Raw genomic sequence first — 24758 nt, forward strand, 5'->3', positions numbered from 1 at the left:
AGGAATGTCCCTACACAGTAGAAAGCACGCCCCTAGGACACACTTAACCCCTCCCTGTCCAATAAAGTTAACCCCTTCCCTGCCAGTGTCATTTTTGCAGTAACAGTGCATATGTATAGCACTGATTACTGCAGTAATGTCACTGGTAACCCCAAAAGTGTCAAAAATGTCAGTCAAGGGTCCGATCTGTCCGCCGCAATGTCGCAGTACCGAAAAAAAAATCGCAGATCGCCGCCATTACGCGTTAAAAAAAAAAACACCAAAAATGACAAAAATCTTTCTCTTTGTTAGTAAACGCGATAACTTTTGCGCAAACCAATCAAAATACGCTTTTTGCGATTTTTTTTACCAAACATAGGTAGCATAAAACAAATTGGCCGAAAAATGTTAAAAAATTTTGATTTTTACTTTTTTTTTTGGGGAATTTCATATAAAAAAATGTGAAAAATATTGTTATTTTTGCAAAATTTACGCTCTTTTTTTGTTTATAGCGCGTGATCAAAAAATCGCACAGGTGATCAAATACCACCAAAAGAAAGCTCTGTTTGTGGGAAAAAAAGGACGTCAAATTCGTTTAGGTACAGCGTCGCACGACCGCGCAATTGTCCGTTAAATTCACGCAGTAAAAAATCGCAAAAAAACCCCTGGTCCTTTAGCAGCCAAATCCTCCGGGGCTTAAGTGGTTAAGAGAAGTCAATTTCATCGGAATGTTCAGGTTGGCTAGAAATTTGCACTGTGTCAAATTAAAAGGTACCAGGTGTGTGGGGGGGGGGGGGGGGGAGGAGTCACCTTTCAAAAGTAGGTATTCAGAGAAGTGCATACTATTGTGCCTGCGGGGGCCTATCTTTATCCAGAAAAAAGCAATATAGTAATGCTTATGTTAGAAAAAGGGGTTTGAGGCTGATGTTGAACAGGGATGTGTTTAAAAAAGGAGAACCCGTAAACAATGAGGGTTCAATGTGCAGAAATACTGCTTGGTGTTTTAACTAGTGGGTTACTTCCAATAACACTATAAGTCAATGCCAGTGGAAAAGGAAATTTGGCTCGATGAAGAATATAATCCGCATCAACCCGGATCAGTGGTATGATATGAACGTAAGTGAGTGCGGGTGTTAGATGGTTTGAAGGGACCAGTCTGCTTCCATTTGAGAAAAAGGAGGTGTAGAAGGACTAGGGGTTTCATTAGGGATAATGCGCCATTGTCTAAGCAGTTGAAGACCAGCAGAGAGAGTCCGCTCAGCATGCGTCTTACTCTGATAGGTTATCAAGAGCTTAGTTGGGAAACCCCATGTATATGGTATGTGATGGTTCTGTAGTGCCTTCGTTATTGTAGCCAATTGTCGACGATTCTCCATAGTAGTTTTTGAGAGATCTGTATATAGGGTGATGCCCCCAAAGGGTTCAGGAAAATTTTGGGTGCGTTTTGGCGGCTTGCATCACCTTTTCCTTTGCATTATAGAAGTAAATGCGAGCAAGTACATCTCACGGTTTTTCTGCTTGAAGAAAAGGGGGCTTAGGGAGTCTGTGAGCCCTGTCGATTTCCAGATCTCCATCTGTCATGTCAGGTACCAATGCACGCATCAGGGATTGTAGGAATCTTACTAGCTCATGTTGCTGAACAGAGTCTGTAATATTTTGGAATTTTATATTATTCCGGGGAGAACGGTCTTCAAGATCTGCTAGTTTAAGATTAATCTATTGCAGTTCCTCCACGTGTTCTGTGTATATACATCAATTATCTCATTTGAGCAGTTAAGAGGTTAGACATTTTATTCTCTATATGATGCAGTCTCTGATCTTGGTGTTGTACTACATTAGCTAGAGATGTCACTGCTGATGAAAGGTCAGTGTACAGTGTCTAAGAGAAATCAGCATGTTTTTCATAGTCTGCTCTGAGAGAGGCTGGTCTGTGGCAGGAAAGTTGTCTATGGCTAAAGGCTGCTTGATGTCAGGCTGTGGTAAGGTAAAAGGTATACTGTGGGGATGTCCAGGTGTATTTTCCTCTCTCCTGGGTTTTGATTTAGCAGGGGACAGTGTTGTAGGTGAGTAAGGCGGTAAGTACTCACTGTGAGCCGCTGGTGTTTGTTAGAGGGATCCTGGGCATTGTGGTCCGCCATCGTTAGTGTGTGAGGAGAGCTGGGCTGAGTGCCTGTAAGAGCTGCCAGGCGCTATCTTGGATATCACTTGTTTCAGCTGAGGGGAAGAAATTTGTCAGTTTTTGAGGCATTTTCAGCTGCTTTCTCTTTTTGCACATCTTCCCCAGAAGTTCTCTGTCCCTTCAGGAAAGCGTTGGGAGTATTTTGTGTCCCGTTTCACTCGCTGTGAAGCCGCTCTGGATCGGGTATAAAGCGGAGCAGAAGGCTTAAGCAGCCATCCACAGTGCTGGCAAGCCACGCCCCCCCATTAAAGATTTTTGTTGAGGATAATGCACTAGTCCTGTGCGCCCTCTGTTTTATTTCTTATTTCTAATCCTGCTGTAGACTGCTTGTAAGACCAAGATGAAGGACTTTGTGTCCTTCAATAGACTCCAGAAGGATTTCTTTGGTGAGTACAAAATCTTATTTTTCTCCTTTCTATTTTTTACTTCAGGATGTTACCAAGCAAATCCATCTGAGCCCCAAAGAGCACTACATCTCCCTTGGGAAGCTGATAAAGAGAATTCAAAGAAGCAGTGAAGCTCAAAATGAGCTACAGAAATGGGGTCTCGAAATAGACACTGATATACATAAGGTAGGGGTTTCCTAATTTTTTTGCCATTGTTTTATGCACTGTATAAACATGTTTAAGATGAATCCTATTCTGTTAAAAATGTTCCGAACTCCAGGTGAGCAGCTAAATACACTTCTGAGATATGCTGCTTTACCTACCAAAAAATTTGTATTTCTGTGAAGCAAGTTTTGTGGATGGGCACTGTTTCCTTTTGTCAGGGCGGGCCTCTCACAACAGCTCTCTTCTTCTCTGTGCTCAGGCTGCTCAGCTATCGGTTAATTTTCAGCACTAAGTTTCCTCAGTGGCTCACCTGGTTATCATTATTTGCTCGTCCGTCCCGCCTACAGCAAGCCTCTTAATGCTATTTAAGCTGCCCTGTTCATTCCTTTCTTACCTTTGCCATGTCAACATATCTGGAGTTTCTCTGCTGTGTTCTTGTGAAAGACTTTGCCCAACTGACGTCCCTTCTGGTTCGTGATCCTGTTCCTCTGCCTCTAACTTTGCTGATTTCTGGTTCACTGGATAGTCTAAATTCTCATTTTGGCTTTCAACCGCTGGCTTAAGTTTTGAGGTTTAATGTTCGCAAAGGAGTGCTGCATGATGCCACATAACACAGCCATCCTGCGGGTGTGCATGCGCACCAGATACACACCCGTAGGACGGCTGTGTTACGTGGCATTGCGCAGCGCTCCTTTGCGCATGCGTGAACCGCTATGAAAAAACGGGGAACTAAGCAAGGTGCCACTTCCCTCTTGGAGAGGGATACAGGCACACCTCTTGGACACGCTGGTTCTCGACTATTGTCCCTGATGACCATTTGGATACACAAACAGTGAGTTGGTTTAAGCAATTATGTGGAGCCCTTCCAAACAGCACTGGAAGGATCCACCAACACCTCTCCTCACAAACAAATATACTTTTTTAATGAATAATTTTCATAACTTATGTTTTGATAGTCACGACTAAAACCTCCAAATGACTGGAAAATACCTGGATTTAACCAGTATAGCTGCAAATATACTCTGCAGTTAGTAAGTACAAATCATTTTTTATTTTTTATTTTGATTTTTGATTTAAAGGGAACCGCACTAGGAATATGGTACTAATATACCTATTATATATATTACCACCAGTAGCAACATCCACACAGTTCTCAATGTGATTTGAGGGTCAGAGGAAAGTCATCCATTTTGGATCAGGCACACGCGTAAAAAGTATGCATTTTAAGCTATGCAACAATGGGAAACTGTCCCCTTGAGTGCATATGTTTGACTGGAAACTATCTATTACAATTACAGATATGGTGAACAATCCTCGATAAGGGCATTCTTGTATATAACCAGCTGAAACACGTTGGATTTCAGGATATTCCTCCTCTGCACACTCCAAGCTGGCTGCCACGCATGGAACAGAGCAGAGTGCAATATTCAAAAGTCACCTTGTCACCAATTTTCTAAACTTATTCACCTTCACCAATGGGTCTTTAACCCAACAACACCAAAACTGTGTGTAATAATTTTACTCTTGTCTTCTAAATACCTTGTATTTAATAAATTGTTATATATATTTCAAAAATTCTTGTTATTAGCCCGTAAAGTCCCAAGCACACTTGGCCTGAGGCACCAAACCTTTAAAAACATTGTTCTGTACCATTTCTCTTTCGTTCATTGACGGACACAGCTCCTGATTCTTTTTAACCATTGGGTTATACTGCCTCCTACAGGAGTAGAACACTAGGCAGGAAAAAGCTTAACCACGCCTATGGGGAGTATCAGGGGGTATACACCCACTCTCTGCACTCAGTTTTTTTCTGCCTAGTCAGGAGTAAGAACCTAGTTACTTGCTGGGAACCCTGGTTCTAGCGATTGTTTTCTTTTTAAATTTAATTTCTCTATCCTTCATTGGCTGACAGTCTCTGATGCATATCAGTAGGGTTATATTGCCCCCTACAGGAGTAGGACACTAGGCAGAAAAAAAGTTCTGGCTATGCCTATGGGCAGTCTCTGGGGGTATACCCTTTCTCTTCCTGCATAGGATGTCAGTTTTAATCTGCCTAGTCAGGAGTAAGGACCTAGTTCCTTGCTGGGATCTCTGGTCCTGGCAAAAAAGTTTTTTCCTAGATATTTTTTTTAGCTAGCTTTTTCTCCAGATTTTTCCTGTGAGTGCTACAAGCAACTATGCCGGATCTGGGCAACCGGCTGGATGTATAGATCCAGTGGTCACCCCAGCCGGCCAACGAGCATGCGCAGGCCTTAGCTCCACGCTGGGTCAGCCGTGACATAGTCCCTACCAAAGAAGTCCACGCTGAACACGCCGACGTAACGCAATTAGGGGACGGAGCCGGTTTGCTTGACGTCATATCCTATCCGGATCACTTGCAGAACTGCACCGTACATGCACTATTATGTGCCGTTTTTGCAAGTGTACTTATGTTATTAAAATTATTTGAATACTATCCATCAGAGAGCATTACATTCTTTGTACCTTTCTCTTCCATACCTGGGATTTTTCTGGTGTATGAGTGGAACCTGGTCCTGGATGTCCCTCCATTGTCCATAGTGTGATTTCTTCAGTCATCCGTTAACCCCTGAGGGGCTTGGCTGTATCTGACCCGGGGTGATTTTTAGGTCAGAAAATGAGGTGAGAGGCTACTATTTTTGGTGGTGGTGAACTGAAGCACATTCACGGAGTAGCAGATTTTGGACACATGGGTGATTATTGGGACTTTACGACGGTGCCCCCTTGTCCGGAGGGGGAGGAGCCTGCGAGCGGAGTGGTAGAGTACCCCTTGGCTGGCAGCACCCCCACTTCGGGTGGGAGGCAGTCTGCCCGGAGCGGAGCCCACCCGGTCCATGGTTTAGTGAGTAACTGTGCGCCCCTTGCCCCTGTTGGCCTTGGGGGGATGTGGGCCCTCCCCTGGGTATAATGGGATTTGTGTCTCCCAAGAGATGCTCCTGGTCTGCCCGGTCATTTTGTCCTTCCCTCCCCCTCCGAGGGCTGTGTGTCTGGAGTGTTCTGGCGCTCGGAGAGGGTGGGGGTGACATGGTACCTTGGGCTTGCTGGTCCCTGTTGTGGTTCCTGAGGCCTTTGTGTCAGTTCCCAGCCCTTTGGTGCACCGTGGGCGCCACCAATTTAGGTGTGGGCAATTGATTTTTTCCCCATAGACTTGTTTGAGGCAGCCATTTTCCCTGCAGCTTCCTATTGTTTTGTATGGGCATCCATCTTTCTGTAGCCCTGGTGCTAAACTTGGCTGTGTATCCCTACAAGGCGACATCACTTCCTGTGTAACCGGTAAATTACACTTGGGACTTTGCTTCTGAAAAATGCCCGTTGGCGCTTATTTGACGCCAGCTGGCGCCAGCCAACGCTCGGTAACTCTGAGAACACTCTGTAGAACAATAAAAGTGCTGAATCCTCAACTTGTATTCCAGAAGATCCAGGACTGAGAAGTGTAGAACCTCTGGCACTGTTGTACTGTAACAGTCACTGAATACTTTCCTCCGCCCTGCCAGGATTGAGGTAGTATGATGTAGAATCCTGTATGGCTGTAGCTTTAACTGACGCACTGTACACTTCAGGGCCATACTACAGATGCACCCTTTAACCTTGAACTCTTCAGGGTCCACTCACTATGTACCCCCTTTACAGCTAGCTGTCACTGGATCCCAGAACCTATTCCGGAGTGGTCCCCTCTAACTTCAGGCAGACCCCCAGGGGCAATCCGCAGTACTCACGACCTGTGTAGACTTTCCTGGGACTAGACCCCTCTCGCTCTCCGCAGGCTCTCGGCACACCGGATCCCCGCAGCTCAACTCAGCTCTCTCTGGACACTCAGGCGACACCCGTAGACGTCCACTTTCCTCAGACAGGAGAAGAGACAGCCGCACTCTCCTTCCTGGGACTCTGCTCCTGCCAAGGACACCGTGCCACACACTTCCCTCCATATAGACACTCCCAGAATCCTTTGCAACCAGTGGGGACACTTCTCCCCTCAGCAGGCACATCTGGAAGCCATAACACCCTAGCTAGATATTCACAACCCTGCTGTTAGGCAGACAAGGCCCACTATGCATTTACCTAGCACCTTTCTGTAGGGTGCTACATTTGGAACAGCCAAAAAGCCTCCACAAAATAATTTCCAAAACCAAAAGTAACAATTTTTCATATTTCCTCTCCACAGTATTAAATAAAAATAAAAACCCCATTCTCATAAAAAGAATTGAAGATGGTGGAAGTGTTAAGAAGAGAGTGGCACTAAGTTTCAATGGACATTTTATCAGAATCATTTTCTGAGCTGAAATTGTCAGTATCCGTCTCTGCTTCTGCAGCTACTCTTTTTTTATCGTCATCACAATTAGGAACTTCTAAAAACTGAAGGTTTGCCCGGATCGAAACAAGCTTCTCTACCCTTTCACATGTCAGTTTATTCCTTGACTTAGTGTGAGTGTTTCCAAACATAGACCAGATTCTTTCACATGCTGCAGAAGATGGAGGTATCTGGAACACCCTGTCACCCTGTCTTAAAATATTTTATTCATCATGTTAAAATAAAATATTCCACAATTTTTTTTTCTTTTTTCAATTACTCCAATTTTTTTTGGAAAACAAAAACAAAAAAGCCTTCAGGAAAAAGACTGAAAAAAAAGTTTTTTTTTCCGAATTTTTCGTTTTTTATTTTCCGGGCCTTCACATCTCTTCACATTGGTGGTGGCATCTTTGAATCAGGGCTTCTATCGATCTCAAAGATGCGTATCTCCATGTCACCATATTCGAGGGACATCAGCAATTCCTCAGCTTCGCGCTGGCAGAGGAGCACTTTCAATTCGGCTCCCAAAGTTTTTACCAAGGTCCTAGCCCCTGTGCTGGCCTTCTTGCGTCGACGAGGTATCTCCATTGTGGGATATCTGGACGATCTCCTGTTGCGAGCAGTTTCCCATTCAGATCTGCTGGAAAACCTCTCCATCACAATTCTGAACCTTTGGGACTTGAGGTGGACGATCAATGTCACCAAATCTGCCCTGACTCCGTCTGTGTTTGTCACCTATCTGGGGCTGATCCTTGACTCTGCTCTGGCGAGGGTCTTCCTTCCCTTAGACAAGCTTCAGAAGTTGCAAAGGGCGGTCCAGTTGCTGATGGAGGCCAATCAGTCCTCGCAGGCTTGCATGAGGGCCCTGGGTCTGATGGTCTCAACCTTCAAAGCATTCCCGTTTGCTCAGTTTCACACGAGACCGCTTTAGAAAGTTATTCTGTCACAATGGAACTGACATCCTCGATCATTGGACCAGAAGATTTGGTTGAGCCATCTCACGAATTTGGCTCTCTTGGTGGATCCACTCACCTGTCCTGTGCCATGGCAAGTCCATTCTGCAGGTGTTTTGGACGGTGGTCACCACGGATGCCAGCCTATCAGGCTGGGGTGAAGTTCTGGGGAAGCTCTGTGCTCAGGGGACTTGGGCATCAGAAGAGTCTTCCTTGCCGATCAATATTCTGGAGCTGAGAGCGATCAAGCTCTGCCTGCCTCAGTGGACGAGTCGGCTACACGGCTCTCCGGTTCGTGTCCAGTCGGACAATGACACGGCCGTGGCTTACATCAAGGGGGCACTAGGAGTGCCCTGGTGGCCAAGGAGGTGGCCGAGATTCTAGTATGAGCGGAACACAATGTTCCTTTTTGTTTCGCAGTCCACATCCCAGGTGTGGAGAGTTGGCAAGCAGATTACCTGAGTCGTCAGGTGTTGGATCAGGGGGAGTGGTCCCTGCAACCGGAGGGGTTTCATCTCCTGTGTGTCCGGTGGGGGACCCCAGACGTGGATCTATTTGTGTCTCGCCTCAAAAGGAAGGTTCAGAGGTTTGTGGCCAGGTCTCGAGATTCTCTGGCCGACGCCACAGACGCTCTGGTGGCTCCTTGGAGTCAGTATCGCCTGATCTATGCCTTCCTTCCACTCGTTCTCCTGCCAAGGTTTCTTCGCAGGGTGGCAAAGGAATGCATTCAGGTCTTTCTGGTGGCACCAGACTTGCCTCGGCGGTCTTGGTTCGCAGAGCTGGTAAAAATGGTCGTGGATCCTCCATGGTGCCTTTCTGTTGGAAGACCTACTATCTCAAAGACCGATCTTCCATCCTGCTTTGCGGCTTTAATGGCTTGGCTGTTTGAAAGCAAGGTGTTGAGGGATAGAGGTCTTTCTGATTCGGTGATTCCTACCCTTTTGAAGGCCAGGAAGTTGACATCTAGGAAGATCTATCATCGTACGTGGAAATCCTACATTTCTTAGTGTGAATCGCTGCAGCTGCACCGTCGCTTGTTTTCCAATAGCTACGGTTTTTGCCTTTTTACAAAAAGGGGTTAAGCAGTGCTTGGCGTTGGGTACTATCAGGGGCCAGGTTTTGACCTTGGCTATTTACTTCCAACGTCCGTTGGCTACTCATAGTTAAATTCGCACCTTCGTTCAGGGGGTGCGTCATCTGGCTCCTCCGATTAGATCTCCGTTACCGCCGTTGGATCTTAATTTTGTTTTGTCTGTTCTTCAAAAGCCTGCTTTTGAGAATCTTTGGGAGATTCTCTGCTTTCTTTGTCGCAGAAGGTTGCCTTCACCTAAACATCACAAGGAAGATGCTTTGCACTCTCTGGATGTGGTTCGAGCGACAAGGGTTTATCTGACGGTTACTGAGTCCTTTAGGAAGTCATACTCTCTTTGTCCTTCCAGACGGTCCTCGGAAAGGTTTGGCTTCCGTCCGCTGCAACCATTTCGAGATGGATCAGGCATACCTTATTCTTATATCAAGAAGAAATTTATTCAACTTTGTGCAAAAAAACAATACAGAGTCAAGAGCAGACACACCCACATCCTACAGAAAACAAGCAAAAAGAAATTAACATCCTGCATACATTAATCGACAGAATAAGGCACCTTGGGCACCCAAATCGGCAGCTCATATTTACATTTTTAAATGGAAGTGACAGTCATATACATCACATAGAGCCATGCAGCAACCCACGTAAAGGTACCAAACACTACCCTCACAGCCCACCAGCCACCAATCTATCCAGCACCAGGTCCACCGGGGCCAGGCCCGATACAGCCAACCAAGGAGCCCACAACATCTCAAACTTGCCCGGACTGCCCCTCTGCTGATATATGTACTTTTCCAGTCTGAGCATATCCCCCATCTGGGCAGTCCATTCCTTAACAGAGTGGGAGCCCGGGGTGATCCAATGCCTCAAAATCAGTTTCCTGGCCTGAAATAAGGCCCTCATAATGACATGCTTGTTAATCTCAGGGGTCTGGACCTCACCCATAATACCTAACAGGCACATCTTGGGATCCTCTGACAATTGGACCCCAAATGCCCCTGACAGAGTGTCGAGCACACCCCTCCAATACATGTGAAGTTTGGGACAACGCCATATGAGATGCACCAAATCCCCATGTTCTCTCTGGCACCTGGTACAGAGAGGAGTATCCCTCCTACCCATCCTATGTAATCTCGCTGGAGTGTAGTGGGTCCTATAGAGAATATAAAGTTGTGATATCCTCTGAGCTGCGTTTAACGAGCTCAGCTGAACCGCCTGAAAGGCCTCTTCCCACTGCTCATCCTCAAATGATCCCACATCCTTTTCCCATTGGGCTGATATGCGCAGGGAGTGGTGGTCCAGGAAGGAACCCAATAGTAACGAGTAACAGTGTGATATGAAACCCTTAAAGGAGTCTACCTCAGACATGAAGTGGAACACAGGAGCAGGGGATGGTACTCACAGATCCTCCCCCACCTGAGCCCAAACTACATGGCAGGGGCTGCATGTAATATAATTTCATGGATAGTGGGAGGAGAAACGTGTTCCTCATCTCATCAAATGACGGGAGTGTCCCATTTCGAAATATGTCTCAAGTGGGTAATGCCAAGCAATTTCCACCTGCCGCCATAAGGCACCTTGGTCAACTCAGGGTATCTAGGGTTATCCAAAATGTGGCTAAAGCTAGTGAAACCCACCACCTGCTGAAGCTGTCTGACCTTGTTCCATGTTTTCTGCATAACGACATAGGTAGGGAAGAGTTTGCTAGATTTGCTAAATTGCAGGGATTCCAGAAGTGCCAACACCTCGCCCAGACCCACAGTGTGGGCCAGAAGGGCAGCAGACTCCTCTCCACCGCTCCCCATAGTTCGGGCTATATGTTGCAGCTTGAAAGCTAAATAGTACAACCATGGGTTAGCTAGTGTCAGTCCTCCAAAGTCCTTAGGTCGTTGAAGATGTTCCAGTTTGATCCTGGGGTTCTTTGACAACCTGAAAATAGAATAAATAATACGGAACACCCTCAGAGGTATGACCACCGGACAGTTATGTTGGGCATAGGGCATAGCTGTGGCATAAGAATAATTTTTATCAGATTGGCTCTGCCTGCCAATGATAAGCAGAGCCGGGACCAAACCTTACATTAAGACGGGTGTAATCCGGAGGTTTAGGGGTCACCTGTATACCCAAGTATCGAAATTAATTGGAGATGGGAATGCCAGCATCAAGCACGGACTGACAGCCAGGGGCAGCATCCAAAAGCATTAGAGAGGACTTAGTCCAGTTGATAAGCAGACTAGAATAGGAACCAAAGTCCGTAATAATGGACATCGCTTCCGATAGGGACTAGGACGTGTTGCCCAGTAAAAGCATGGTGTCATCCGCGTAAAAAGCATGATTTTTTTCCTCCAAGGAGCCGTATCTAAAGCCAACAATCTTCTGGTTAGACATAAGTGCAGCAAGGGGTTCAATGGCAACTGCAAAAAGCAATGGGGACAAGGGTCAGCCCTGCTTAGGCCCCCGGTGGAGTGGAAAGGAGGAGGACATTCTTCCATTTTCCCGGATAGCAGCCACAGGGGTATGATAAAGGAGTTTAACCCAGGAGATGAATTACTCTCCCATTCTACGCTATCAAATGCTTTCTGCGCATCTAAGGATAATAAAGCTCTATGACCACCATTGTCATCTGGGGATTGCATGCTCAGAAAAAGTCTGCAAAGGTTATTAGATGTCGATTTCTGGGGCATAAAACCCGACTGGTCAGAGTGAATGATGGAGGCAATCACTTGATTAAGCCTCAGCGGTAGAACCTTTGCCAGGATTTTTAGGTCACTTTGCAAAAGTGATATGGGCCTGTACGAGCCCGGATCTAACCTATCCTTGCCTGGTTTCAGCAAAAGAATGTTAGCTTACACATTGATGGAGGTAGCCAACATATTCTGTTTCGCCTCCGTAAAGACCTCCAGAAGATGGGGCAGCGTTTCCTCAGCATACAGTTTATACACTTCAATCGGTATCCCGTCCTCACCCCGGGCTATAGAATTGGCAAAAAGGGTAGTGGCATGCTGCAACTCCTCCAGAGTCAGGGGGGCATCAAGAAGGTCAGCAGCGGGATGTCAGGATGGCTGCGGGATGTCAGGATGGCAGCGGGATGGCTTCCACATATTTCAAAAGTTACGCAGCAGAGTGTGCCTGCCTTGATTAATACAATGAAGGGTAGTAGGACACCAGGACATCTATTATCTGGTCAGGGGTATTGACTAAAGGACATGCACTCCCCTTCAGTGCCCCCATGGAAGGGGAAGCCAGGTGTGAATGAGCTATTTTGGCTAGGAGACGCCCAGTGCTCTCCCCCTCCTCATAGAACGCTAAGCGACTGAAAACCTTTTTCTCTCAGCCCCTAAGGTATTGATGCGCAGGAGGGCCTCCTGCGCTGCCAACCAGCCTTCCCGGTTGGCCTCCAGGCAGCATTTCAGCTCCTCGGCCTGAACCTCCCGAGCGGCCATTTTACTCTTAATGGATTGGACCTCAGGGATTAACAGACCCTGCATGTAGGCCTTAAACGCTTCCCACTTGGAACCATGTTCCCCGTTATCGGCATGCACCTCCCAGAACTCCCGCAAGTTAGTTTTGATGTTATGTGAGTGAAACGTTCAGCCAAAAGGCATTCAATTCCCAGGGAGATTTCCGCAAGCTACCGAATATCCAAGACATATTTGAGTGTGGCCGTTGAGCAGAGGCACAGGTCTATGCGGGATAAAGACATATATATGAGTCTTAGAAAAGCTTGAAAATACCTTGTCATTTGGGTGTCTTAGCCACCATGGGTCAATCCACCCCAACTCCTCGGCAAGTTTTGCCAGGACCGTGCGACCTGGGCCCCCCACCGCCGCAGAGTGTCTATCCAGAATCCTGTCACATATACAGTTAAAATCACCAGTAATATAAACAGGAACCTCAGGGTGCTTCATCAGATATGCCACCAGCTCCCTAAGGATCCCACTGTGGAACGGTGGTGGCACATAAACGAAGGCTAACAGTGCAAGGTAAACAATTTGCAGTATAAGAAGACCTACCTCCCCTCCCTATCAATCAGGCAGTGATGTTCTTGGAAGTCCAGGGACCTGTGGATCAACACACCCACCCCCCTAGAGTAAGAGGTATGTGTGGAGTGGTATTCCCACCCCACCCAGGCAAAGTGCAGACAGGACCGTGAGTCAGCTGTAAGATGAGTTTCCTGTAGTGAACAGATGGCAGGTAAGTGGCTGCGCAAGGCCGAAGACATTGTCCTTTTGAATCGGGTCATGCTGTCCCCGCACATTCCACCAGATGATAGGTACCGCTCTCATGGTGGCCTAAATGTGAGCAATGCGAAAGTGGACAAGTAGGCAGGGGTCACTGCAGGCCATGGTGTGAACACGCTAGGGCGCGTATAAGGTAGTAAACAGTATTCTCTGATGCAGGTAAAGCAGCTAGGGTGAACCGCATCTGGACTGATACACAAAGTGGCCAACAGGGCCAGTAGATGTAACAATGCACATAGGAACACAGGGGCGCCGGAGGGCATGAACCCCGGGCTGCAACGCAGGCCATCACTCACAAGGCCCATCCTGTCCAGCACCTAAGCAAACAGGTCTGGAGAACTCTCCAAAGCAGACTTCACCCCACCACTGAGGACAACTGGTCGCATCAGTCGCAGGGTAGTGGTAGATCCGTAGTAACAGTAAAGGGGGTAAACTGTAACGGTCGATTGAACCAAAGTTCTGCGGTATGGTGAGATCCTTTGAGCTTGAAGTTATCCAGAATAATTAGAAATTCTAAGTAGGTCTCCGCAGCAGTATCAGCAAGATGGTCAGTGTAGCACCACGCTGCCCCACAGCAGCCGTCAAGAGGGACACCATCCTCAATCACCACCCTCCAGTGGAGGCGGGCGAGGGCATATAATGTGGTCATTGTGGTCCATCCAAGAGAAGGCATCAGCAGGGCTCTCAAAAAAGTGGCTCTATCCCCCCACAGTGATCTGAAGTTTTGCCGGATACAACATAGCATAGGAAGCCTGCAATTTCTGTAGGCATTGTTTGACTGCAGAAAACTTTGCTCTGTTCTTCTGGACTTCAGCTGAAAAGTCGGGGTAGAAAGAGACCCGCACTTCATTAAATTGGATATCACAGCATTCCCTGGCAAGCTGCAGTATAGTCTCTTTGTCTTTATAATTAAGCAAACGTGCCAGCATGGTGCGTGGAGGCCGGTCTGTTTGCAGGGGGCGAGGGGGGACCCTGTGGGCCCTCTCAACAGCATAGAGAGGGGAAAAGGCATCCTTGCCAAAAGTGTCTTTCAGCCAAGTCTCAACAAAGTCTGTGGGGTCTCTACCCTCCACCCTTTCAGGGAAACCCACAATATACTCGGCCCGCATTTCCAAGGCCCTGGTCAGCCCGTGCAGTGGTCTGAGATTCCCTGGCCAGGGGGGGCAATTGATCCTCCAGATGGCTAATCCTGTCCTCCACCGCAGTGGTGCACTCTCTAACCTTTTGGAGATCCTGTCTAATCAGAGACACTGCTTCAGTTAGGCTGCCAATCTGTTCCTTTAAGTGATCAACAGAGGCATTGCACTTGTGGATAGCCCTTAATATGTCTGCCAGGGTAGGCTAATCAATATCCCTAGGGTCCCCCTCTATCTCTCCCAAGGGTCAGAGCCATGATAAATGTCAACAGGCTCCCTCCCCCCCAGCGTGGATGCCCCCACCGCACCGGGGCTGTGTCCCGCGCCCGCACCCAACTCTTTCTCGGCTGGAACAGGGGCCCACTGTATGAAGAAGCGCATGTCGCGCTGAGACTCCTTCGGAGCGGGTTTGAGCAGTTCGCTGGTCTTGCTCGGGGAGGCTGGCCTGTCCGTTTCTCTAGCAGGCCACTGTGGCAGGCCCGCCGCGGCACCATCTTGAGGCCCAGGCATCCCGGATTCGTCTTGTGGCGCTGCATCACCCGGGATTTTAAAAAAGTGAGCTCCGGGTGTTCGCAGGGCATCGGTGGTGACCGGATGGCAGGAAAAGGAGACCGGGAACAGAATCACTGGACGGATAAAAACGGGAGCTCAGTGAGACACGTCTTCTCACATGCCGCTCTTGGCCACACCCAACCGTTTAGGCTTATTCAATCAAGGGTCAGGTTCCTCCTTTCCCTGTGAAGAAGCATTCTACTAGAGCACCGAGTGCCTCTTGGGCTTTTCGCCATCAGCCCTCTGTTGTACAAGTTTGTAAGGCAGCGACTTGTTCGTCTGCACACCTTTACCAAATTTTACAAGGTGGATTTGTTGGCTTCTTCGGATGCTCCTTTTGGCTGCAAGGTGTTTTGCAGGCATTTGTTTCGTAAGAGAATGTTTGTTCTCTTAGGGGTCTTTTATCTGGGTGAGCTTCTGTTTGGTTGAGCTCCCATGTTGCCTGATTGGCTACATTTAGCCTTTCAGAGCTGACGTTACTGTCTGGTTGGGTTTTCCCATCCCTCATGCCTATACTGCTTTGGGACGTCCCACTCAGCTCATGGAGATGAGGAGGCATCTGTCGATTGACGATAGAGAAAATAAGATTTTTCTAAGATCTTATCGTAAAATCTTTTTCTTTAATTTCCATCTACAGACACCGCACCCGCCACTCTGTTTTGGGTTGGTTCTATTGTCTTCACTGCTATTAAACAAAATTGATGTGCTAGGTTGTGCAGTGGGGGTTTATGCCTGGAGGGATAGCCCCCCTGGGCGTGTGTATTCAAATTTTCTTGCCTAGACTACTCCTGATGGGAGGAGCATAAACCCACTCAGCTCATGGAGATGAGGCTGCGTCTGTCGATGGAGATCAGAGAAAAAGATTTTACAGTAAGATCTTGCAAAAATCTTAAATTTTTTTTGTGTCATTTTTTCAGCTTTTGCTGACTGGTTCCCCTGGTGCAACATGGACCCTACAGATCACCTGTCCCCACCTGACCTCGGCGAGGCCGCAGGGCCCTCTTGATCCCAGCTGCCTACCGATGCAATTTCGGCGGTCCTGGAAGTGTTTGTGTCCCGGGTGGAGGTGGTGTTTAAAGGGCGAGGTGCTAAGAAAGGCCCTCCACCTACACCTGCCTCATCTGATGTCTTAGGTTCTGAGTCTGACTCAGCCACCGCAGACGTGGGTCTCCCTGCCGAGTCCCCTACCTCGTGCCCTGTCTCCTCTGACAGTGAGGATGACATTTCTACCTCCACTGCTACACAAGATAAGGCGCTGGTGGACGCACTAGTTGGTTGTTTGCGTGAGACCCTTAAATTGGAGGATGCAGCTGCGACTGGGGCGCAGGTTACGTTTGGCACTCGCAAGCCATCCAGAGCGGGAAAGGTTTTTCTCTTTCCCGCGTACTTTTACAGTATGCTCAAAAAAGAATGGGGCCGTCCACAGTGTTCCCATTGGGTGCCTAAGCGGATTGCTAGACGCTACCCTTTTGAGGAGTCCCTCTCAAAGAAGTGGACTGTGCCACCTACGGTGGACCCTCTGATCTCTAGAATGAATGAGGCTACCATTATTCCAGTGGAGGATTCCCCGTCCTTTAAGGATCCGAAGGAAAGGAAAGCGGAGGCTGTGGCCTGCAATATGTACTCCCTGGCTGGGCCTGCACTGAGACTGGGCTAAGTTACCGTGACCTAGAGGGGAATCAAGTTCCCTCTGCCTTTTGAGAAGCTGTTGGACCAGCTGGTACAGGGGCTGCAATTTCTTTGCGATCCCGCGTTGGACACTGCTCCCTTATTGGGCCGACTGTCAGTCGGCAGTGGTCCTCCGGTGTATACTTTGGCTAAAGTGCTGGTCTGCGGACCAGACTTCAAAAAAGGCCTTTACTGATCTGCCTTTTTAAGATCGCCTATTTGGAGCTACCCTGGATGACGACATTAACCTCCCTGGCGGTCTGATTGTCAGAATTTTGTGCTAAAAGCTTCCCATTGTTTTGCATGGAAATATGTTTTATATTTGATGCCTGTAATTCTTAGGAATAATCCACTTAAATCTATCCAAACAATTTCTAAATAGACTGATGCGTAAAATAAATAAAATCAAAAAAAGATCACTGGTTATTTGCGGGGACTTCAACTTGATCCCAGATCCCGACATGGACACTACTTCCACCTCTAAGCGTTCTATGGCTTCCTTATGTCCCTCATGACATTACCCCAGACACACTTTGCTCACTAATCAGTTTCTTGCTGCTTAGTTTAGGAGTAGGACCTAGGTTCCCTGCTGGGACTCCGGTCTCAGTTTTTATTTTCTTTTGAAAATGTTTATTTCTCTTTACTAACTACTGCTAGCTAGTGTCAGGGGGATCCTCCTGGTAAACTACAAGCGACAGCCGGGCTGGGGTTTCGCACTGGATAATCTAGATCTTTATGGTCTCCCAGCCTGGCCAACGAGCGTGAGCATCTACCTGGAACGCCCTGAGTTGCAGCGTACCCATTTCTGGCTGGCAGCACCCCCACTCAGGGTGGGAGGCAAGCAGTTGCAGAGCGGAGCCCCTCGGTCCATGGTATGGTGAGTGATGCAACACCCCCTTGTCCCTGGGACAGATTTCTGGGGGGGGGCGGGGGGTGATGTGGGCCCACTCCTGGGGATAGCAGAGCTGTGTCCCACTGAAAGATCCCACAGGCCTGTCAGGACAGGTCCTGCCCTCCCTGCTCCTGCTGGGGGCGCTATAGCGGCGTCTAACGCCCTGGGGGGGGGGGGTGAAGATGTTCTCTTGTTCTGGGGAGTCCCCTGACGTGGATTCCCGCGGTGGCCCATTCCCTGGGCTCATGAGCGCTTGGCACCGTTTTCAGCCGGCATTTTGGGTGTGGGCATCAGTCTGCATCAGTTTAAGGGCAGCAGCCATTTCCCCTGCCTTACTTAGTGTTTGGCGTCATTTTAAGTGTGGGCGGAGCCCATTTTCCCTGTGCTTTCCTATAATTTTCTATGGCACCATGTTATTGTAGTTAAGGGTGTTCGGCCTCTAGTGATGTTTGGTCACTTTCTCCCAGAAGTTTCACTTGCTGAAGACAGCTTGCAGAGCGGTGGCTGCTCCAGGTTCTGGCACAATAAGGGGGTTTTTAGTCCTTGGGCATTACTCGGACACACTTGGCTCCTATCAGGATACCTGTTAGCTTAAAGGGGGGACTCCGGCGGTAGCGCGGTATAGCGATGTGGACCGCGATCGCAATTTAAAGGGCCGATATTCTCTTTTTTTTTTTTTGCCTTGCTAAAAAAGGAGCCCCAAGGTGAAAATGTACCCTCCTGATCTTATTTGTGCATCCAGACCATCCAGATCGCCTTCTTTAGTGTCTCTGCCTGCAGCCATAGAAACTCTGGTGTCCAAAGTAGATCTTGTAATGAAACTAGTTGCTATAAAAAAACAGCCGTTGCTCTCTGTCCTCTGATTCTGAGCCTTATGTGGTTGCCACGGACAATGCCCTCCCTGAGGGATCCCTGTCCTCACAGGAGGATGAGTCCTCCTCACCTGCAGCCCTGAGGTATTTCACGATATCGTGAATGAGCAATAGAGGTGTATTAAGCACACACTGGTGGTGCCCAAGCTTTTTCAATACCGTTACCCTTTTGCAGAGTTAGTTTTCAATCGCTGGACAGTGTCACCTAAGGTGAACCACACTGTGTCACGGTTGAATAAGTCTCCCCGGTGGAAGCGCTTTCCCGCCACCTGCACTTGGTGGGGGGCTCGCTCCTCAAACCCGTGTTTGCCTCCGTCCTGGTTTCTCAGACGGTTACAGAATGGATCAAGGTGCTTAAGAGCAACTTGCTGGCTGAGTTGGTTCCTCCAACTCTCGTTGAGCTCACAAGTCAGATGGCCCAGGCCATGGTATATCCGTATGATGCAGCCCTGGACGAGGCTCCTCTGGTCGCCAGAGTATCGGCGCGTAGGGATCGCCTTTCGCCGCATGGTTTGGCTGAAGACCTGGTCGGCGGACCAGGCTTCTAAGGCGGCCTTGTCTTGTCTTCCCTTTTTGGGTGAACGCCTTTTTGGTGACTACTTGGATGAGTTAATCAAGGGTCTCACAGGTGGTAAGAGTACTCTTCTCCCCCAATCCGCAAAAGGTAAGATACCTCGCGGTAAGCGGGGACCTTCCTTCAATGCTCACTGGGGGACTTTTTCGTACCTCAGGGGCGCCGGAAAAAGGTAACCCTTTCAGTGATTCCAGTGAAAACAAGAAGGCCTGGTCGGGTAAACCCAATGCCGGGCAGTCCGGTGCAACAGGCAAATCCTCCTCTGCATGAAGGGACGCCCTCACCCTGTTGAGGGGTGGGAGGACGTCTGCGTTACTTTTGGGAACCCTGGACATCTCTGATTCAAGACAAGTGGGTGCGCAAATTGATTCATACAGGGTACAAGATCAAATTTCGGTCTCGCCCAGCAGACAGGTTCTTTCCATCAAATATCCGACTGTTTCCGGATCGTTTAACGGATCTTAAGGGGGCAGTGCAAGATCTTCTTGCACAGGGAGTTATTGTTCCAGTTCCTCAGCGGGACAGGTTTCGACGTTTTTACTCAAACCTGTTCACGGTGCCCAGGAAGGAGGGCAAGGTGCGTCCAATTCTGGACCTCAAGTTACTGAACCGCTTTGTGCGGGTGCAGAATTTCCGGTTGTAATCCGTCCGGTCGGTGGTGGCGTCTTTAAACCAAGGAAATTTTCTGGCCTCCATCGATTTTAAGGATCCGTATCTGCACATCCCTATTTACGAGGGCCATCAGCAGTATCTCAGTTTCGCTGTGGCGGAGGAGCATTTTCAAATGGTGGCATTACCCTTGGTCTAGCTTCCGCTCTCAGGGTCTTCACCAAGGTTTTGGCCCCGGTGCTGGCTATGCTGCGCAAGAGGGGGATTGCGGTCCTCGGTTATCTGGACGATCTCCTGTTAAGGGCGAGCTTGTATGCCACTCTGTCGGGCGATCTGACCGTCACTGTCCAGACGCTGCAGGAGTTCGGGTGGACCATCAACTTCCAGAAGTCCGCACTGACCCCGTCAGTACGTCTGAATTTTCTGGGCATGGTCTTGGGCTCCGCTCAAGTAAAGGTTTTTCTCCCAGAGGAAAAACGTCAGACTTTGCAGAGCGAGATCAGGTTTCTTATGGACAACGATCTCTCCTCCCTGCGGACCTGCATGAGGTCTCTGGGGCTGATGGTGGCAGCCTTCTAGGCAGGTCTCGTTTGCCTAGTTTCACACAAGGCCTCTACAAGCGGAGATCCTTGCCAAATGGAACAAGGATCCGCAGTCTTTGGACAGGATGATATGGCTAAGCCATCTCACGAGATCGGAGCTGTCGTGGTGGCTTTGGTCGCCTGCTCTGTGCCAAGGCAGGTCGTTCCTGCCGCTGTTGTGGACGGTGATCACCACTAATGCCAGCCTGATGGGGTGGGGTGTTGGACACACTTTGGGCTCAAGGTCTGTGGTCAACGGAGGAAACTTCTTTACCGATTAATGTTCTGGAGCTCAGGGCGATCAAACTCTTCCTGCTCCATTGGACGTCTCGGCTCCACGGTCTCCCAGTTCGGGTGCCATGAGACAATGCCACGGCTGTGGCTTACATCAATCACCAAGGGGGCACCAGGAGTGCCCGGGCGGCCAAGGAGGTGGCCAAGATTCTGACCTGGGCCGAGGCGCACGTTCCAGCTCTATCCGCTGTTCAATTTCCAGGAGTGGAAACTGGCAGGCGGATTACCTGAGTCATCAGTCACTGGATCAGGGGGAATGGTCCCTGCATCTGTAGGTGTTCTGCCTTCTGTGTTCCCGGAGGGGGAACTCCGGAAGTGGATCTGTTCACGTCTCGCCTAAACAAAAAGGTGGAAAGGTTTGTGGCCAGGGCTCAAAATCCTCTGGCAGAAGCCACAGACGCGTTGGTGGCGCCTTGGAGCCAATATCGGCTGAATTATGCCTTTCCTCTGATACAACTGTTGTTGTCCAGGTTCCTCCACAGGTTGGCGGCGGAACAGGTGATTCTGGTGGCCCCAAACTGGCCTCGCCGGTCTTGGTACGCAGAACTAGTAAAGATGGTCGTCGAGCCTCCCTGGCGGCTACCCTCTGAGAGAAGATCTGCTGTCAAGGACCGCTCTTCCATCCTGCTTTACGGTCGCTGGCTTTAACGGTGTGACTGTTGAAGGCCAGGTGCTGAGGGACAGAGGTCTCTCTGATTCTGTGATTCCTACCTTGCTATCATCGTACTTGGAAGATGTATATTGCCTGGTGTGAGTCGCAAGGGTTGCATCCTCGCTCTTTTTCGGTGGCGAGGGTATTAGCCTTCTTGCAGATAGAAGTGGAGCAACGTTTGGCTTTGGGCACGATTAAAGGTCAGGTGTCTGCCTTAGTCGCCAAGGGACATTGAAAGAAAATGGATAACTCTTTGATTCGCACCTTTATTCACGGGGTGCTTCATCTGGCTCCTCCGAGAAGGTCCCCTTAAACCTCTGTGGGATCTAAATTTGGTTTTGCCCATTCTGCAGCGACCTCCCTTTTGAAAATATCAGAGAAATTTCTCTGCCTTTATCTCAGAAAGATCCCTTTCTAGTGGCTATTACCTCTGCTCGCAGGGTCTCTGTCTTGCCGGTTCGCCTTATCTGGTCGTTCATAGGGATTAGGTTATTCTGCGACCTAACCAATCCTTTCTCCCTAAGGTGGTGTCAGCTTTCCACCTCAATGAAGACATTGTTTTGCCTTTGCTCTGTGCGAAGCCCAAGCATCCCAAAGAATTTGCCTTGAATTTGCTGGATGTGGTTCGGGCGATCAGGGTTTACCTGTCAGCCACGGACTCTTTTCGGATTTCTGATTCCCTGTTTGTCCTTCCTGAGGGATCTTGTAAGGGTTCGGCTGCATCTGCTGCAACCATATCAAAGTGGATCAGACAGACTATTGTTCAGGCCTATTCATTAAAGGGTCAGGTTCCTCCTTTCTCTGTGAGGGAGCATTCTACTAGATCGCTGAGTGCCTCCTGGGCTTTTCGCCATCAGGCTTCGGTGGCTCAGGTGTGTAAGGCGGCGACCTGGTCCTCCGTACACACTTTTGCAAAATTCTACAAGATTGATTTGATGGCGTCCTTGGATGCTTCCTTTGGCCGCAAGGTTTTGCAGGCTGATGTTTGCTGAAGAGAGTTACTGTTCTCTTTCAGGGGTGATTTTTGTTTTGGGGTACACTCCTGTTGGGGTTGAGCTTTCTGTTGCCCTGTTGGCTACGTTTTTTTCTAGCTTTGATGAAACGTTAACGGTTGTTGGTTGCTTTTCTCCCACCCCTCATGCCTACACTGCTATGGGACGTCCCATTGGTGAGGAAACTATGGAGAGCTGCGTCTGTCAGAGGACGTAAGAGAAAATAGAATTTTTGTAAGAACTTACCATAAAATTATTTTCTCTGAGTCTTCTGACAGACGCAGCTCCTGCCCCTCTATTTTGGGGTTGGTTGTGTTTTCCTTCACTTCCTTTGCTACAAAACTGATTAGTGAGCACTGTGTGTCTGGGGGTAATGTCATGAGGGACAGCCCCTATAGGCATGTCTGGTGAAAAGTTTCTAAAAAGTTTCACTGCCTAGTCTACTTCTATAGGTGGTGCATTACCCATTGGTGAGGAAACTATGGAGAGTCTTCAGAGGACTCGGAAAACATTTTTATGGTAAGTTCTTACAAAAATTCTAGTATTTTTAAATGTAAACAAAAGTCAGAATTGGCCTGGTCTTACCTTGTCCACCATGGTTTTGGAAACAGCTGGTAAAGAGAAAGTTGTGTTGGTTTGGGTAGAGTCATCCAGGCGATCTAAAGGAGGACCTAATGGGGAGGAATGGTAAGAGAATGGCTATCCTGAAGTATCTTCCATTTTAGTAGCAGATTTTTTCACTATGGTCAAAGTATTTTAAAGATATTTTTCCATTTTGAATGGGAATTAAGACATTAGGAAAGATATCTATTATAGGTGAAGAGAATGGTGTGCTCAATGGTATTCCATGGTTTGTTAGTAGCTAGATTGGATGGCACTTACGTTGCACATGGGCTTCTAGGGTTGTTCGCAGAATAATATCAGCTCTAAATTAAAACATAAAGGAAGAATGCAGAGAATAAAAAAAAGTGCAAAAAGATGTCCCCTTTAGGATTTTAGCTGTCTAAAAACTGCAAGAATAGTAGCAGTTCAAAACAGGACCCTTTTCCTCAGTGCTAGTTTTTTAAAAGACTGTGTGGCGAAAGAGCTGCTTAGATAAATGAGAGAAGGGGAAAAAAGGTCCTGTTTGTTCAAGGCTCCGTTCACATATCGGCGTCCCGGATCATGGGCAGAATTGCAGCGATTCTGTCTGCGATCCCGAATCATTGCAAATGGCGGGAGGCCCGTGCAATTCCCGTCACTTGCAATGGCACCCCAAATGCGGTGCAATTGTCGCCCGAGGAATCATGGTAAAATCACACAAACAGAATCGCGGGTCTGGCCATGTTCTTGTACTTTATTGGGGCAACAGGCGTCGCAAGATTCTGTTTGCGCGATTTTACCGTGATTCACCAGGCGACAATTGCAGCAAAACTGCTCCGCGTTTGGGGTGCCATTGCAAGCGACAGGAATCGTACAGGTGTCCCGCAATTTGCAATGATTCGGCATCACCTTGATTCTGCCTGCGACCTGGGATGCCAATATGTGAACGGAGCCTAAAGGTTCAAAACTCACTCTTAGTAACACTGCTCCATTTGGTGAAATTATTATGGAGGCGCTACATAGTCCATCGGTGATGTCACTGCTCGGTTTTTATGCTGCTATGGGACAGAGGAGATTCCTTTGCCAGCTCATGACTTCCTTGGAAGTGACTGTGGGTCACACAGCAGAGTTTGCTGTGTGAGGCTCCCAAACAGAGAGCGAGCCCATTCTGCAGGAGGCTAGAGCAGAGCTCTCTGGGTATGTACCTAGCGCTGACTGGGAGTTTAGACTAAAGTAGTTCGGGAGAGCCACTACAAGGCAGAGGTGTCAGTGGGGCAGGCAGCGAGAGTTGGTGGGCTGCACAAAGTTTTTAAAAGGTGTCCATCTTCTCAAGCTGTGCCCCTGAAACACCTTGCCCTAGTAGGACTGTGGTATTAAAAAAAGCCAAAACGACTTCCGGTTCCGGCGCCAGATGGTGAGGACGTGAGCAGCTCCTCTCCCGCCGAGCCTCCTCCAAGTCTGCCTCACATACCCGCTGAACGGACGCCATTCCCGCTGAAAATCCTCCTGCCATCCCTTGGGATCCCGCTGTGTCTGACAGGCTGTTATTGTGAGCGCTCCTAGCCATCCACCCCGCTCGCCGCCATTTCTCAAGCCTTGTCTCCCCTCACAGCAGCACAGATGGAGGACTTTGCTATTCACCTCACAGGGGAGCTGACAGGCTCTCTCCCCTCAGGTACAGCACCACATAATAAAGCTGGTCCAGGGGAAGACATAGCTCACCTCCGCATTGCTGAGGCAGTAGCTGCACTTTTCAGACCCACAATAAATGCAGCAGTGGAATCAGCAGTAGCCCAGGGGATTTCCCAAATTAAAAAGGAGCTAGGGGCACAGTCACAACGGCTGCATGAAGCGGAGTTAAGAGTAGCTGCTCTGGAAGAGGATATGCAGCAAGCTTCATCCTCTATTCACAGCCACGACCTAGCATTTCAAATGATGCAGGAAAACTTAATGACTTGGAAAATAGGTCTAGAAGAAATAATTTACGAATCATTGGGCTACCAGAATCATATGCCCCCTCCTCACTATTAGACCTCTGCTCTAAAACTATCCCCTCAG

The 24758-nt window shown here is 48.5% G+C and overlaps 1 protein-coding gene across 1 annotated transcript in view; it reads left to right on the plus strand.

The window, feature by feature from the left end:
• Window positions 1–24758, plus strand: part of PIWIL2 (piwi like RNA-mediated gene silencing 2) — a 727256-nt gene that overhangs the window by 382054 nt on the left and 320444 nt on the right. The window contains exon 12 of the mRNA XM_082255773.1: window positions 2590–2730. Within this exon, the coding sequence (XP_082111899.1) occupies window positions 2590–2730 (141 nt within the window). The remainder of the gene's footprint in view (window positions 1–2589; window positions 2731–24758) is intronic.

Source organism: Pelophylax lessonae, assembly GCF_965119305.1.
Source record: "Pelophylax lessonae genome assembly, chromosome: 4".
Lineage (NCBI taxonomy): Eukaryota > Metazoa > Chordata > Amphibia > Anura > Ranidae > Pelophylax > Pelophylax lessonae.